This window comes from Elephantulus edwardii, unplaced genomic scaffold (genome assembly GCF_000299155.1).
Source record: "Elephantulus edwardii isolate Elephantulus edwardi_28Jun2011 unplaced genomic scaffold, EleEdw1.0 scaffold00048, whole genome shotgun sequence".
In the NCBI taxonomy this organism is placed as follows: Eukaryota; Metazoa; Chordata; class Mammalia; order Macroscelidea; family Macroscelididae; genus Elephantulus; species Elephantulus edwardii.
This window is the reverse complement of record NW_006399798.1, coordinates 14938346-14953485: the sequence shown is the minus strand read 5'-3', so window position 1 is coordinate 14953485 and position 15140 is coordinate 14938346. Positions and strand designations below refer to the sequence as shown.

Here is a 15140-nt window from a genome sequence, read left to right as displayed (position 1 = left end):
TTCCTGTGTATAAATCTTTATAATAGTAAAAGACAGACTGATAACCATTTCTCATTTTACTGGATTGTCTGTCTGAATCTTGAAGCTCCAGATGTCTAAATCTCCACAGTGTTTACCAATTTTTAAAATAGAGTTTACCACACTTCAGAAGAGGAGAGAACAAAGGTGTTGATTCATTTAAGGCCTTTTAGGTCATAGTTGTCTCTTTTATGTTTTTTAACTGACTCATTAGAATTAATTCAAGTACCATTCAGCAACTATGAATATTGATAATATTGCTGCTTAAAAGACTTGTTTTGTAGTTGGAAAGAGACTGTGGTCTCATCTAGCTGTTTTTCAGACTTGTTTGAACTCTTCGTGTTTTATTTTGTTGCTGGAGTTTCCAGTTGAGATGCCAAGCTGGCAGCACGTGAAGTTCACTGTGATGTGATACCTTATAAATATACATGGATTGATGCCATCAGTTATCAAAAGTGCTGGTCCAGAATGTGCATAAGGAAGACTTGCTCATTAAGACTGACTTGTACATATAAATATTAGCCTGTAAAGCTCAAAAAACACAGGGTTGTTATGCATTAGCTCCCTCCATTTTGTTTCCTTTTTGGAATAATCATGTCCTTCAGTGAACCCTTTAATCTGAGCTGTCTTGTGGTTGTGTAAGAATGCAGCACTCTTTTTCTCCTTTCTCTTTTATATTCTCAGATGAGGAATATTTATTGCATTTTATAAATAAATTTGAGCTAAAAAGAAAGTTCAGTTCCCACTTTTTTATCTTCATGAATGCTCAGCTTTAAGGCATTTGAGTGGTGCTTTTGTACTTGGCCCCACAATTAGATCCTCTGGAAAAAAAAATAATCTTCAAAGTCTTTATTTGTGTGTGTGTTCACATACTATTTAGAATCATGGTAAAATAAGTAATGCTGATCTTATGTGATGGACAGACTGCTATTTCACAGTCTTTGAGTTTTCCAGTTAGTTGAAGATTTAGACCAGGTCTAGACCATGGTACCTGATAGAATTTGTTGTTTCCATATGCAGCTTTTATATTTAAATAGTTGAATAGTGGAAGCAATTCAGTGTTTGACTCGGACTAACCTGAAGCAAAGTGCATCCTTCTTCTTTGGCACAGTACTGTTGTTGTTCGTTCTCAGAAGGTGCCATCAAGTCTGCCCCAACTAATCACGACCGTGTGCATAACAGGAATATTGCTCAGTCTTGCACCGTCTTCAGGGTTATTTGTATATTTAATTGTCTCTGGTGTCACTTTTTACTTCCCTTGTTTTCACTGACTCTACTTCCTCAGCCATTGTCTTTTTTTAGTGCCTGATCTTTTCTGGTGACATGTCCAAAATAAGATAGTCAGTGCAGATATAAACTGTCACCATTTGGTGCTGTTGATTTGATTCTTATCTATGTTGTTTTGTAAGTGCCATCAAGCCGACTACACCTCACAGTGACTCTGTGGCCAGCAGACCTGGACTATGCTCTGTGCTGCGCCACTCTCACAGTCTTCAGCAGGTTCATGCCCATTGCTGTTACTATGTCAGTTCTTCTCATTGAGGCACTTCCTCTCCTTTGCTGACCCTCAGCCCTTCCCAGCATGGTGTCTCTTTCCAAGGACTGGTCAATTCTGAAATGGGCTCAAAGTACGTGAAGCAGAGTCCCACCATCCTTGCTTCTCAGGAGCCCTCTGGTTGCACTTCCTCTGACACAGATTTATTTATTCTTTCGGTAGTTCATTGTATAGCTGATACTCTTCTCCAACATCAGAATTCAAAGGGATCAGTTAGTTGTTCTTCAGTCTTCCTTAGTCATTTTCCAACTTTCACAGGCATAGGAAGCAATTGAAAATATCGTGACTTGATCAGACACACTGTAGTCTTTAAACTGATATCTTTGCTCTTTAGCACTTTGGAGATATATCATTTTGGAGATTTGAATTTCTCCCAACTTTTGCTGTTAGAAATTAAGCTACGTTAGTAATAAGTGGTGACTGGAATGCAAAAGTTGGAAACAAAGAAGAAGACAAAGTTGTTAGAAAATATTACTTTAGTGACAAATGAAATTGGAAATCGCATAATAGAATTTTGTATTAGCCATGGCTTACTCATTGTAGATATTTTTTTAAAAAATAAAAACAGTATACATATTGCCCTCACTTAATGGACTACACAGGAATCAGATAGATTTATTACATCTGTGGAAAGAGACATTGGAGAAGCTCAGTCTCAGTGGTAAGAACAAGGCAGAACAGACCACCATTGAAGGTGAAAAAAAGGGAAAACAAGTCCATGAGAACCAAGATAGCACCTTCAGTTTATCCCAACTCAAAGAAATCCAAATAGTTTGAGGAATAGATTTGATGCATTGAACACTAATGACCAAAAGCTAGATGATGTGTGATGACATCAAGAACATCATCCAAGAAGAAAGCAGAAGGTCATTACAAAATTTTGTAAGAAAGAAAAGACCAAAATTGGTATTAAAAGAGACAGTGGAATGAAAAGAAGCCAAAACAAAAGATCAGTATGCTCAGGTAATAGGGTTGAACAAAAGATTTCAAAGAGCAGCTTGAATGACAAAGCAAAATACTCTAATAAAAGTGCAAAGAGCTACAGGGAATCAAATCAAAGGGAAAGGACAAGGTTAGCATTTTTCAAGCTGAAATAACTAAAAAACAAATGAAAGCTTTGCATTACAATGTTTGCTGTTGTTGTGTACCATAGAGTTGGAACTGACCCATAGCTGACTTTCCATCGGGTTTTCAGAGGCAGTTGATTGTACGAGAGGAGAGTGCCTGGCCTCGAACTGTGTGCCTTAGGGATTGCAGTGCAGTTTCCTGCCACTAGGCCACAATACTGAAGGCTTACTATGGACAAAATTGTGAATGGTGAAGGAAGTTTTAAAAGTAGATGGAACGAATGCATATTCACTGTACCAAAAAGAATTGGTCAATACGGAACCATTTCAGGGGGTAGCATATGATCAAGAACAAATAGCACTGAAAGAAGAGTTCCAGGTGTACTGAAGGCATTGGTAGTTAGATAAGGGCCCAGCAATTGAAGGAATATCTATTTCAACAAAATTGGCATGTTTCAACAGATGCAGCCCTGCGCATGCTTGCCAGCCTGTGCCATGAGTTTTGGAAGACAGTTTCCTGACCGGTCACCCAGAAGAGATGCATATTTGCTCTTATTCAAGGGCAAAACAATTGATCTGACCTATGTTGTTGCTTTTGTTGTTATGTGCTGTTGAGTTGGAACAGACTCAGAGCTGACTTATATATAGGATGAAGTGGCATCAGACCACGTTAGACTTCTCCATCACCATCAGAGTATGCAGTGAGTATCATAGCCTCTGTTGGGGCCGAATATTCAACTCTGTGGACCATATAAACAGTGCCATGCCTGTGAAACAGACACTCCAAGAAAAGGACATTTCAGTGGGAAAATTGCTTTGCTCTTCAAGAGAATGTAATATTACTGTGGGTGGATATAAAGAGATAAACAGATGCATGTGATACTCAAGGAGAAAAAGAAAGGAAAACAGCTCACATGCTGTGTGTCCACTACAGCTGCTTATCTGCACACGAGCTGTGTCCCGACTCGCGGTGGGAACCTCGGTCTCTCCATGATTGCCCCATCTCTCAAAGGGAGGCAGTTGAAACATGACAGACAACAACAACAGTTGTCCATAAGCTAAAGTATTTATTTTCCCATCAATATGCAAGAAGGTGCTGGTGACGGTCCGTATGAACTTGTGCGGCTCAACCCAAAGGCACCAGCAACTCAGCGGTGGAAAGATGGGTAATCTCCTCTCATGCGATTTACAGCCTCTCGAAAGCCCACTGGAGGGTCAGCTCTGAGTTGTTTCCAAGTTGATGGCAATGAGTTTGGCTTCCTTTTTATTGTCAGAATACAAAGAATGCTTTATTGACTCTGTTCAGGTGTGAAAAAATGAGAGAGTTATCTGTTTTTTAAAGCACACCTTCAAGAGGGCATTTGGAAGGCTTTCGGGTCACCATGTTGCTCCTTCCTTCCTGCTGGTCACTTGTTAAGTCAATATTTCCATTGAACTTTACTGTGTTGATACTCTAATTGAGACACAGTTTCATAAACTAAAATTCAGCTTTTAAAATGATGTTGTTTTTAGTAGATTTGTTCTACAGCATAATGTTACTGCTATCTAAACTTAGGTTTGATCCCCCTAGTAAGAAACCTTTTATCATTAACTGTCCCTCCCAGTAGGATCTGAATCTGCCTATTCTCAGCAATTTCTGAAGATTAAATCATATACCAGATGGTGTGTTGTGACTGAATTGTTTCACTTAGCAGAGTGTTTTCAAAGTTCAACCATGTGGTAGCGTGTTCCAGAATTTCGTGTCTCTCTTAACTGAATTATGTTTGATGGCGTTAACAGTTATGAACAGTTCTGTTTTGGGAAAATTTTTACAAGTAATGATGCCCTTATCAGAATATGTAGATTTGAATTATTCTTTAATTGTTATTAAATTCTTTTATTATTAAGTTATTCAATTATTAATTATGATCCTTTTCTTTAGATTTGAATTATTTTATTGTCTTTTTTATTTTATTTTTTTATTATTTATTTATTTTATGTGTGTACCGTCAAATTGGATCTGACTGGTACAGGAGGCGATTGTTCCTCCTTCTCCAGCAGAGCATCTGGTGGATTTGAACCACGCACCTCTGGGATTGCAGTGCAGTTTCCTGCCACTAGGCGTCTTTTTTTTTTTTTTTACAGAAATGTTTTAAAGGAATTAGATTTTAAAAAAGAAATATAAATTTTGGTTCTTGTTTTCTTGTACTCCATTTGAGTTGATTCTCAGCCGCGGCAACCACTCGTTGGCTTCCTGAGACCATAAATCTTCCTGGGCGGAGACTGCTGGTCTTAGAGCGCTGGTGGGTTCAGACTGCCTGAGACCTGCAGCCTTGTGGTTACCACCCAACACTCCGTGGAATTTTATTGACTGGCGTTGAATATTCTTCTCTTATTCTAGCCTAATTCTTCGGCTTTCCATTAGAACCCTAAAGCTTGCCTGAACTTTTGTAGGGAGAAGGAGGAACAGCTCGCTCGCGTCACTGAAGTACAGAGGCTGCAGGCCCAACAGGCAGATGCTGCGCTGGAAGAGTTTAAGCGGCAGGTGGAGCTGAACTCGGAGAAGGTCTACGCAGAAATGAAAGAGCAGGTAGGAAGGCCCTGCAGCTTCTCGCTGGCAGCGGCTCTGTTCGTTGGAAGGGACATTCACACATTCAAAAGACAGAAACACATCTCATCTCTGAAAAGCGTTGTCAAAATCACTCACGTAATGATGTCAAAGATACCAAGTGAGTAGCGCGTACCTCCCTTGTCTGTTCTTAAAGTAATCCCCAAGTGCTCATTACTTTGTTAGCGTGGTGTCTGCAGATGTAGTCATGGCAGGAGTGCTGCTGGCTTTGGGAGAATGAATCTGCGCGCAGGTGAAATCCCGTCAGCTCGGTTTCCATACCCTATCGTGTGTGTCGAGCAAGCCGGAATTTGTTAATATTCTATAAACACTGTTTATTGATCAGTTACAATGCTTCACAAATGGCAGTTCAAGAAGTAGGCTCTAATTTTCATAGGTTAACTAATGCATTTTTTAAATTTTGAGAGAAAAAAAGAGATAAGTATAAAGAGACTATCACTGGGTGGATTGGCAGCATCATGATAGACAGTGATGAAATTGAGATTGTTGACAGCTTCAGTTTGCTTGGCTCCACAATCAACACTCTTGGTACTAGCAGCCAGGAAATCAAAAGATGAATTGCATTGAGAATTTCTGCTGTCAGGGATCTCTCCAGAGTACTTAAGAGAAACGATGTCAGTCTGGAAAATAAGGTGCACCTGATCCAGGCCAAGGTCTTTGCTATGCATCAAAAAGCTGCACAATGACTAGGGATAATAGAATTGATGTCTTTGAGTTATGGTGCTAGAGGAGTATTGAATATACCATGGACTGCAAGGAGAACAAACAGGTTCATCTCGGCAAGGCTGCTCCTTGGAGGCAAGGATTCTGAAGCTTAACTGACATTGAGCATATTAGACATTGAGCATATTACAAGGAGGGACCAGTCCTTGGAGAGGGACATCGTGCTTGGGAAGGTGGAGGGACAGTGCAGGAGGGGAAGACCCTCAGTGAAATGGATTGCTTCAGTGACTGAGATAATGAGGGTAGTTATATCAGAGATAATAAGGTTGGCACAGGGTAGAGGAGGGTTCAAGGCTGTTAAACATATGAGTCGTAAGCATCTTGATGGCACATAACAACAACCACCCATTATTTATACACACACATATATGTGTCAAAGAGCTGGACAGCGACTAAGGATGACAGAAGAAGAATTGCTGCCTTTTAGCTGTGGTGCTAGAGAAGAGTATTGAACATACAGTGGACCACCAGGAGAAAGAAATAGGTCTGTCTTGGAGAGGGTAAAATCATGTTTCTCCTTGGAGGCAAGATTATGAAGCTCTGTCTCACATACTTTGGGCACAAGGCCAGGAGGGACCAGTCCTTGGAGAAGGACATCATGCTTAGAAGGAGAGAGGATATAGCACAAGAGAGGAAGACTTGAATGAGGTGACTGGCTCGAGATAGGGCAAGGTTCAGAACTGTTGAACATAGGGTGGCTATGAGTCACAGACAACTTGATGTTACATAACACCATCACCCATCTTGAAGACTTAGTGATTATTAATACTCTCTTCACTAAGGCTAAAATATTGCAGATAAAGTTGATGCTTGCTTTGCTGTTCATGTCTATTCCCAAAACTCTTCTTTCTACCTCTGAAACAACCATTACTGTGAATTTAGTGTGTCTGTGTCTTCCGCTTATTTTCTACTTTTATAGAGATTTTTGCATCCAAATGTGGTAAAGATATGCAGTGAAGCGGTATAGGATTATACATAGCTATACAGTTGAGCAATATAGCTCAAATTCTGGAAAGAAAAAAAAACACAAAAACAAACCAAACCATGAACACACCCATTATTTAGAGAGTCAACGTTTTTAGATTTTTCCAGTTTTTATTTTTATCCATCTTTCTACTGTTGTGTTTTCACCTACTCTTCTTTCTTATAGAAATCTTTTCTGTAAAAGAAGCTAAACTGCGGGGCATCTTTTTCCATTTGGAAATTGCTGCAGGTAGCAGACAATGGGATTTTGAATTAAAGAGAAAATGAAAAAGCTTTGAGCTTGTTTTGAAAGTGAATTGCTGTTTCAAAATGAAGCCCAGGAGAAAAATGTAACAGGCTTAAATTTTTTAAAAAATGCTCATACTGTTTGTTTCACGTTGATGCACTTTCTAAAAATCTCATTTACAATTGCTTATTAATAACTTATTAGTGTAATGTTGCCCTGGTAAACAATTCTTATCAGTGGCAACTGTCAGTGATAAGGTGTGTAAAATATATGTGTTTTAAAGAAAAAATTATTCTGTTACTATTCTTCACACACACACACACACACACACACACACACGTTCACATTTGTAAAATAAACAACCTTACTTTCCTGTATTTACCTATTCTCTGTGAAACAAATAAATGACTGAGAAAGACAGCCATGAGCTTTGAAGTGGTGGCAGTAATTCAGAAATAAAACTTTTTAATCTTGCAAACTGACGGAATGAATGTCAGCTAACTAGTTCTTTCTGGGGCATACACAATTACTGATTTTTTTAGTCTATTTTTCTCTTGAAAATGCAGCCTCATTAAAAGATACCAAAACCCCACTATCATCCAGATGGTTCCGACTCACAGCAGCCCACGGTGATGTTTCCCGGCTGTGGATCTTTTTGGGAAGAACCCATTAAATGAGAGGAGCTGCCAAGTCGTGTCCTCTGACTTTGAAAGCCACTCTTTTCTCTTGGCAATTATCAGTTATGTGATAATAACGTCATATGTAGAAAAATCTCTGCATTGTCATGAAAATCAAGTTTTGAAAATCACTGCTGTGGACAAGTAGGCTTGATTCTGGCATCTAGCACAATTGAAATGGCTTATCAGCCAGCTTGGTTTTTAAAATTTTCGTTGCATGTCATTATAAATTTAGCTCGCCATCTTATTACCACTCTTGAACTAATGAAAAGATTTCTCAAGTTACAAATTAGGAGACTGTCGTCTGGATATATTTGTGTCGTTTTATGGACACGAATGGATCACAATCATCATTCAGATCTCGGTTGTGACTTAAACCTTTGTCCTTTACAATTCTTTTTCTTCCACTTTACTTTTAATTTATAGTGGTTTGCACACAGAATTTACATACATTGTGTATCATTCAAGTACATTGCATTTTACACATTCCTACATTCACATAGTATTTCAAATGCTCACTCACATGCACTGTGTTTATCCTAGTGGTTTCTTCCTCTCCCTTCTCCTCTGCCCCCTGCCTTTGGATTTTTATCTACGTCTTACTAGTCATATTTCTGTTTTCACAGTAATGGTCTTTGCAGTATTTATCCTTAGATGACTGAGTTAGTTCACTCAGCATAATGCCTTCTAGATTCTCCCATGTTATATAGTATTTTACAAAACTGTTGTGCCTTAGTGCTGCATAGTATTCCATTGTGTGAATGTACCATAATGCCTCAATCCATTCCATTGTGGTTCAACATTTGGGCTGTTTCCATGTTCTTGCAATGGTGAATAATGCTGCTGTGAACATTGGTGTACAAGTCTCTGTGCCTCAGTTCTCATTTTCTTGGGATAGATTCCAAGCAGTGGAATAGCTGGGTCATATGGATTTTGTATGCTCAGCTTTTTGAGGAAAGGTTGTACCATTTTACAATCCTACCAACAATGTATAAGAGTTACTATCTCGCCACATCCTCTCAGCATTTGTTACTTGTCGTCCTGCTAAACTTTACCACTGTTTTAAACCATCTCGTTGAGGTTCTTTTGCTCTTTCTCTGACCCTTCACGTTTCTAAATATGATGTCTCTTTCCAAGGAATAACCTTTACTAGCAACATGCCCAAAGTACATGAGATGAAGCTTCACCATCCTTGCTTCCAAGGAGAATTCTGGCTGCACTTTTTCCAAGATATATCTCTTTGTTATTTTGGGATATTGCATACTCTTCTCCAATACCATAAAGCAAAGGCATCAATTCTTTTTGTGTCATCTTTATTCATTGTCCCATAGCTAGTGATTGAAAGGACCATGGCCTCAATTAGGTGCAACTGGTTTTTCAAATATCAGCAGGGTCACCCATGTTTCAGCACAGCCCCAAGACTAAGACAAAGTGGGGAGATCTTGATGATCTACTTCTGAAACAAAAAAGTGCCTATATGTAATAGCGTAACATTGTCTGATAAAGTGTCAGAAGACAAGTCTGTCAGTTTGGAAGGCACTAACAATATGTGGCTCCTCCATGTAGAGCCAGCACTAATGATGTAAATGGAATCAAAGTTTGGGACCTTTGTTTGTATGTGATATGACTTAAAATATCATGAAAGGGCAGAAAACATGCATTAATAGTCCAAATGAGTTATTCACAAGCTGTGGACTAAGACAAATTGCAAGTTGTTAAAAAATGAAATGAAACATTTGAAGATGGACCTATAAGCAGCATCAAGATAAAAGGGGGGGGACTGCAATTGTCAAGGTTTTTGTTTACTTGAATCTACAGTCAACACCCTTGGAAACAGAAGTCAAGAAACCAAAAGATGACAAAAAAGAAAGAAATCTAAAGATGCATTGATTTTGAGAAGTCTGTTACTACAGAGCAAGGGTATGTGAAAGCCCACGTCGTGCCTGCTGCGAGCTGTGGCATTTTCAGTTGCTTCCTGTGCATGTGAAGGTTGGGCACTGAATAGGAAGAACAAAGAAAGATTGATGCTTTTGAATTTTGCTGTTGGTTAGTAGTGTTGACGGCAAAAAACCAAATCTGTCTTGAAAGTGCAGCCATGATGCTCCTTGGAGGCAAAGAAGGTGAAACTTCTTTGGTGAAACATACTTTAGGCACGTTATCCGGGGCCAGTCATTTGAAAAAGATATCCTGCTGGGGAACGTAGAGGGTCAGAGGAGGACCCTCACGGAGATGGTTTGGCACAGTGAATTCACCAAGGAGACGGAGCGTGGTGAGGACGATGAAGGTGGTGCGGGAGAGGACAGGGTTTTGATCTGTTCTTAATAGGGCTGCTCTGAGTTGTAGTTGACTTTATGACACCAAATAATAACATCTGTCATCCCTCAACACAGGCTGTCTTTCCATTTGTTTAGATCTTTAAGCATTTTGTCCATTAGTATTTTCATTTCCTTTGTACAAGTCTTGAGTGAGGGGTCTTGGTGCAATACATAAAAATTCTCACCAGTGAACCAATAGGCAATATCATGATAGATGGAGAAAAGATGCAGACTGTCAGTTACAGTCAGCACCCCTATTGGAAGCAGTCAGGAGGTGAGTAAACTATTGCCCTGGAAAAGTCTGCAGTCAGGGACCTCTCCAAATTACTAAGGAGCAATGGTGTCAGTTTGATGACTGAAGTGCACCTAATTCAGGCCACTGGCTTTTCAGTCAGTTGCTGTGTGCATCTGAGAGCTAGACAGTAAACAATGATGACAGAAGAATTGATGTTTTTGAGATGTGGTGTTGGAGAAGCGTACTGAATATCCAATAGACTACCAAAAGAGCAAGTATATCTTGGAGAAGGTGCAGCCAAACTGCTCCTTGGAGGCAAAAATAACAAAGCTTTGTCTCATCTACTTTGGGCATGTTACTGAGAGAGACTATTTGCTGGAGAGGGACATTATGCTTGGAGAGGAGGAAGGGCAGTGAAAGAGAGGAGGGATTAAAAAGTGCAACAATGAATGAAGGAAAATCCAAAATCTCTGTAAATGTTCATTAAAATTAATAAAATAAAATTTAAAAAATAAAAGAAAGAGAGGAGGGATTGACACAGGGACTGCAGCAATGGGCTTGAGCATATCACATATTGTGAGGATGGCACAGGACAGGACAGGGTTCAGATTATTGTTCATAGGGTCTCTGTGAGTCCTCACTGATCTGAGGCGTGGCATCCACTGCCTAAACTACATCCCTCTGGAAGCTCTGTGAGCTTTGAGAAATGTCGATAGTTATGGAAAGGCTTCCGGTCTTTTGTTCGTAGGGTCCCTATGAGTCATTCTTCACTCAACAGCAGTCAACAACAGCAAGGGGTGACAACAAATATTTCATTCATTTTGTTGCTAACGGAATTTTTAAAATTTTCTTTGTTGTTATTCATTGCTAGTGAGTAGAATTACAACTGATTCTTGTGTGTTTTATCTCATAACTTTTCTTCATCTCTTAGCTGTGGCAATATATTGTATTCTATTTCAAAACTTCAGTCTCTTACTTTGTAATTGGCCTGTTCATTTAACATCATCCTTGTCAGTGAAATTCAAACAGCATAATTGATTTGCTATTGCTTGGAACTTGCAACAAATCCCCTTAAAGAGCATTTGTCTCAGCTAATATATACCTTCTGAACTTACCTATTTTCCCTGCTCCACATGTTCAGAGCTGCAGAAGTCATTTTGCAACCATTAAGGAAAGGTTTAATTAGAGACCTTAATCCTCCTGTCTTTGGGCTGATGAAGTTGCAGCCTGCTTCTGACCATTTTTTTTTTTTCATGAAGTAAAAAAATAAGGACCAATGTTATCAAAGCTGTGAGTAGTTGGGCCTCTTTTATGTGCAGCTAAAAGCAAATGTGGCAGGGTTGGACAAGTTCTGGACCTCTTGTGTTGTGGGCTTATTGTGTTTTGGAGTCGACTGGATGGTACCTAACAACAAAAAGACTTTTTTTTTTTCTTCAGCCCTCCCCCTCTCGTTTCTTTAGGTGTTGTTGTGAAGTGGTGTCAGGTTGGTTGGGACTCATGTGGACCCCTTGTGCAACAGAAGGAAACTGTCCAGCCATGCGCCTCGCAGTAGTTTTTTTGTTGGAGCCCAGTGCTTCAGCCGCCGTAACAGTCTGTCTTTTGCAAAGTCTTTCTTTTCTGTGTGGACCCTCTACTCTTCCAAGGCTCAAGTCTCCTGGGATTGGCCCCTCCTGACAACGTGTCCCATGTTATGAGACTAAGTCTCCCCACCCTCATTTCCAAAGAGCTTTCTAGCTCGACCTTTGCCAGGGCAGGTATTTATGTCCTTTTGACAGTCCAAATAGGCTGGCTTGTGTAGTATTCCTATCCAGTACCGAAATATCAAAGGTTTCAACTCTTGTTTTATCTTCCTTCTTCACCGTTCAGCTTTCACAGGCATGTAAGGTGATTGAGAACACCATGCTTTCAGTTAGATACGTCTTAGTCTTCACAGTGACATATGACTTTATATAGTCATACAGGTACATTCATGCCCTTTTGTGTTTCTGATTTGGCCACTAACTTTCACTCTGAAATTCTTTTCAAGAGAGAGCTGTTACACAGTTAAGACTTTTTCTTTTTTAACTTGGTGTTTAATGGAATATGGAATGATCTGTGATGAAGAATCTTTTGTATCTATGGCAACCATGGAACTCATGTTTCTCTGAAAGCTTTTACTGTTTCCCAGGATGTGTTTTTGAATGCCTGTTAAATTATGGTAGCAGAATGGAGTGGAGTCTGGCTTTTTCGGTTAGTATAATCTTAAATAACACCTATTTCATTTCCCCATGATATCACCTGCTGTTTGCTTACCTTACCTAAAATGTGTTGGTACATGAAGTATTTTCATGTGGTTTAAGTTGTTGTTGGTTTTCCAATTTTAAAACTCTTTGACCTAAAAACCAACTTTGAGCACAGAAAGCTGTTAATTTTATTTAATATTAATAAATATTTTATTTTTTGACTTTTCATGTTTGAATATTTAATATTTGTTTTGAATATTTCATCTTGTGCTGAGGAAAAATAAGAACGCAAAGTCAACTTTCTATGGAAGGAACTAGTTTCTCCCTGCTTGACCTTCACTTTTTTCCTTCCCTTTTCTCTTTTACCTAATTTTACATTCATCTTGTAAGATTTTAGTACATTCTTATTCTATACAACATCTCACTTTGGAAACAATTAAGATGCAAAGGAAAGAATTATGAATCATGGTTCCTTTTACTTAGACCTCATGATGTAGATTTAAAAATCCTGCAAAGCTCACGCTCTGGAAACGCTTTCAGAACCGCCATGTGCTAGGTTAGAAGTAGAAATGTAAAGTCATAAAGGATAAAGAGAAGGAAGACATTTGTATTAATTTTCTGATCCAAGATCACCTCAAGGGGGAGGAATTGAAGATTGACTGTCTGAATGAGAAAAAAGAAATAAATAAAAGGGTTATCTAGATTGCTAGAAAGCTAGAAGAACAAGAGTTACAGCAGAGCTGAGAGTGGCCATGGTTTGTTCCAGAACTGTCCAGGGTTGGGGTGTGTAGGATGAGTGGCAGTAATCTCCTCTGAGGTCCATTGTGGGAAGCACTGAAGGGAGAAGACCTTGACCTTCTTGAATGTAGCGGACATTTTCTCTGTGGTGGTGGCAGTAAAATAAAGGCACATTTGAGAAGAATATCTAAGAACTTATTTGACCTAATAATTGAGTTGGTGATGATTTTAGAAAAGTGTAACACCATATCTCAGTTGCAGTCCTGGGTAGGTGGATAATTGTTGCGTGCCGTGGAGTCAGAATCGATTTAGCACTGACACTCTCTGGGTTTTTCAGAGGCTGTCAGTCACGTGGGAGACATGGCTCGTCTTTCTCTGGCAAAGCAGCTGGTGGGTTTGAACCATGTGCCTCTGAGTTGACAGCACAAATCTCTACCCACTAGGCCAACAGAACTCCTAGGTGGATAATTGTGTAGCCACTTTTTTAAAAGGAAGTAAAATATGCAGATAAAGGAAATGCATTGGGAATGGTGATAATATATTATTGTGATGGGGGCAACACACAGTTATTGCCGTAGGGATGGATGGGGTTTCCCCAGAGGCTTGGAAGTGGAAGGTTGTTGAGTTAGCCTGAAGAAATCACCTAGGCGTGGCGATGGTAGTGAGGTGTGTACTGAGACAAGAGAGAATGAGGCGTGTTTTATTACAAATTAGGATGTGAGCTTCCCCCAGTGGTTAGAGTTGAAGACTGGGGACTGAGATGTCAAAAATGGATTGGTTTAAGTGGGAATGTGTACTGACTTGGAAGAAGGGCGAAGCTGTTTCTGCAGGTAAGGTTGTCAACTTCTTTCCAGTTTTTGGAAATTGAAGACTAGAATTTGAGTAAAAAGTAGTAACGAGATTGAAGTTTGAGTCGCCAGCAAAACTCTTTCTGTCTTCAAGCACACATGTAAACTTCATGGACTCACTCCTTTTGTTAATTAAAGTTGTAGGATAATGACATCATGATAGATTTTTCAGGGTCTATTTCTTTTCCTGAACATTTTGGCTCATTGGCCGTGGTGATGCTGCAGTGAGGTGTTTGTTACTAACGATAGGTGGTGAGGTTCCAGCCTGTCAGTTGATCCTGTGGAAGAGGCGGTACAGTCTGCGTCAGAGAGATCCGCAGGCCTGGCCACCATGGGGCAGCTCTGCTGTCACCTACGGGGTGCCTACAGGTCACTTGGAATTGACTCAGGGCTGTCTGTTGGGCTTTTAAGTTTCTTGTAAATGTAACTTACCTTTTTTTCCCTTCTTGCTCTTTTTTTTATTATTAAATTTTATTAAATTTAATGAACATTTACAGAGATTTTGGGTTTTCATTCATTCATTGTTGCACTATTTTCTCTACCCTCCCCCACAGTTCGTTCTTCCCTTCCCCTCCCTTGAAAGTCTCTTTTAATAGTCCAATTGCCACAGTGCCTGTCAAAGCCAGTTCTGATTAATCTCCTTTGTCGGTGTGTCCTTTGCCATTCCCTATCACTCCTCCCTGAGAGAGACTTCACCCTGAGTCATAAGGAAAAGGGGATGGCGTATTCTCTTAGCTACTTCCTGCTGAAAAGGGACGCTGTGGGTTTCAGGGTGAAGATCTTCTCTCTCTACTCTAAAGGGCCCCTTTGGCAGTAGGAAACACATAGACTATTATGGAGATTGATTTTGGAATTTAGATGTACTGTTATCGATTGTGCTTAGCAGTACATATTCATATCCTTGAAGATGTATCATGGAAGTGT

The 15140-nt window shown here is 39.6% G+C and overlaps 1 protein-coding gene across 1 annotated transcript in view; it reads left to right on the top strand.

The window, feature by feature from the left end:
* CEP112 (centrosomal protein 112kDa) overlaps positions 1-15140 on the top strand; it is a 489757-nt gene that overhangs the window by 170872 nt on the left and 303745 nt on the right. Inside the window, exon 19 of the mRNA XM_006886401.1 lies at positions 5074-5209. Coding sequence (XP_006886463.1) covers positions 5074-5209 — 136 coding nt within the window. The remainder of the gene's footprint in view (positions 1-5073; positions 5210-15140) is intronic.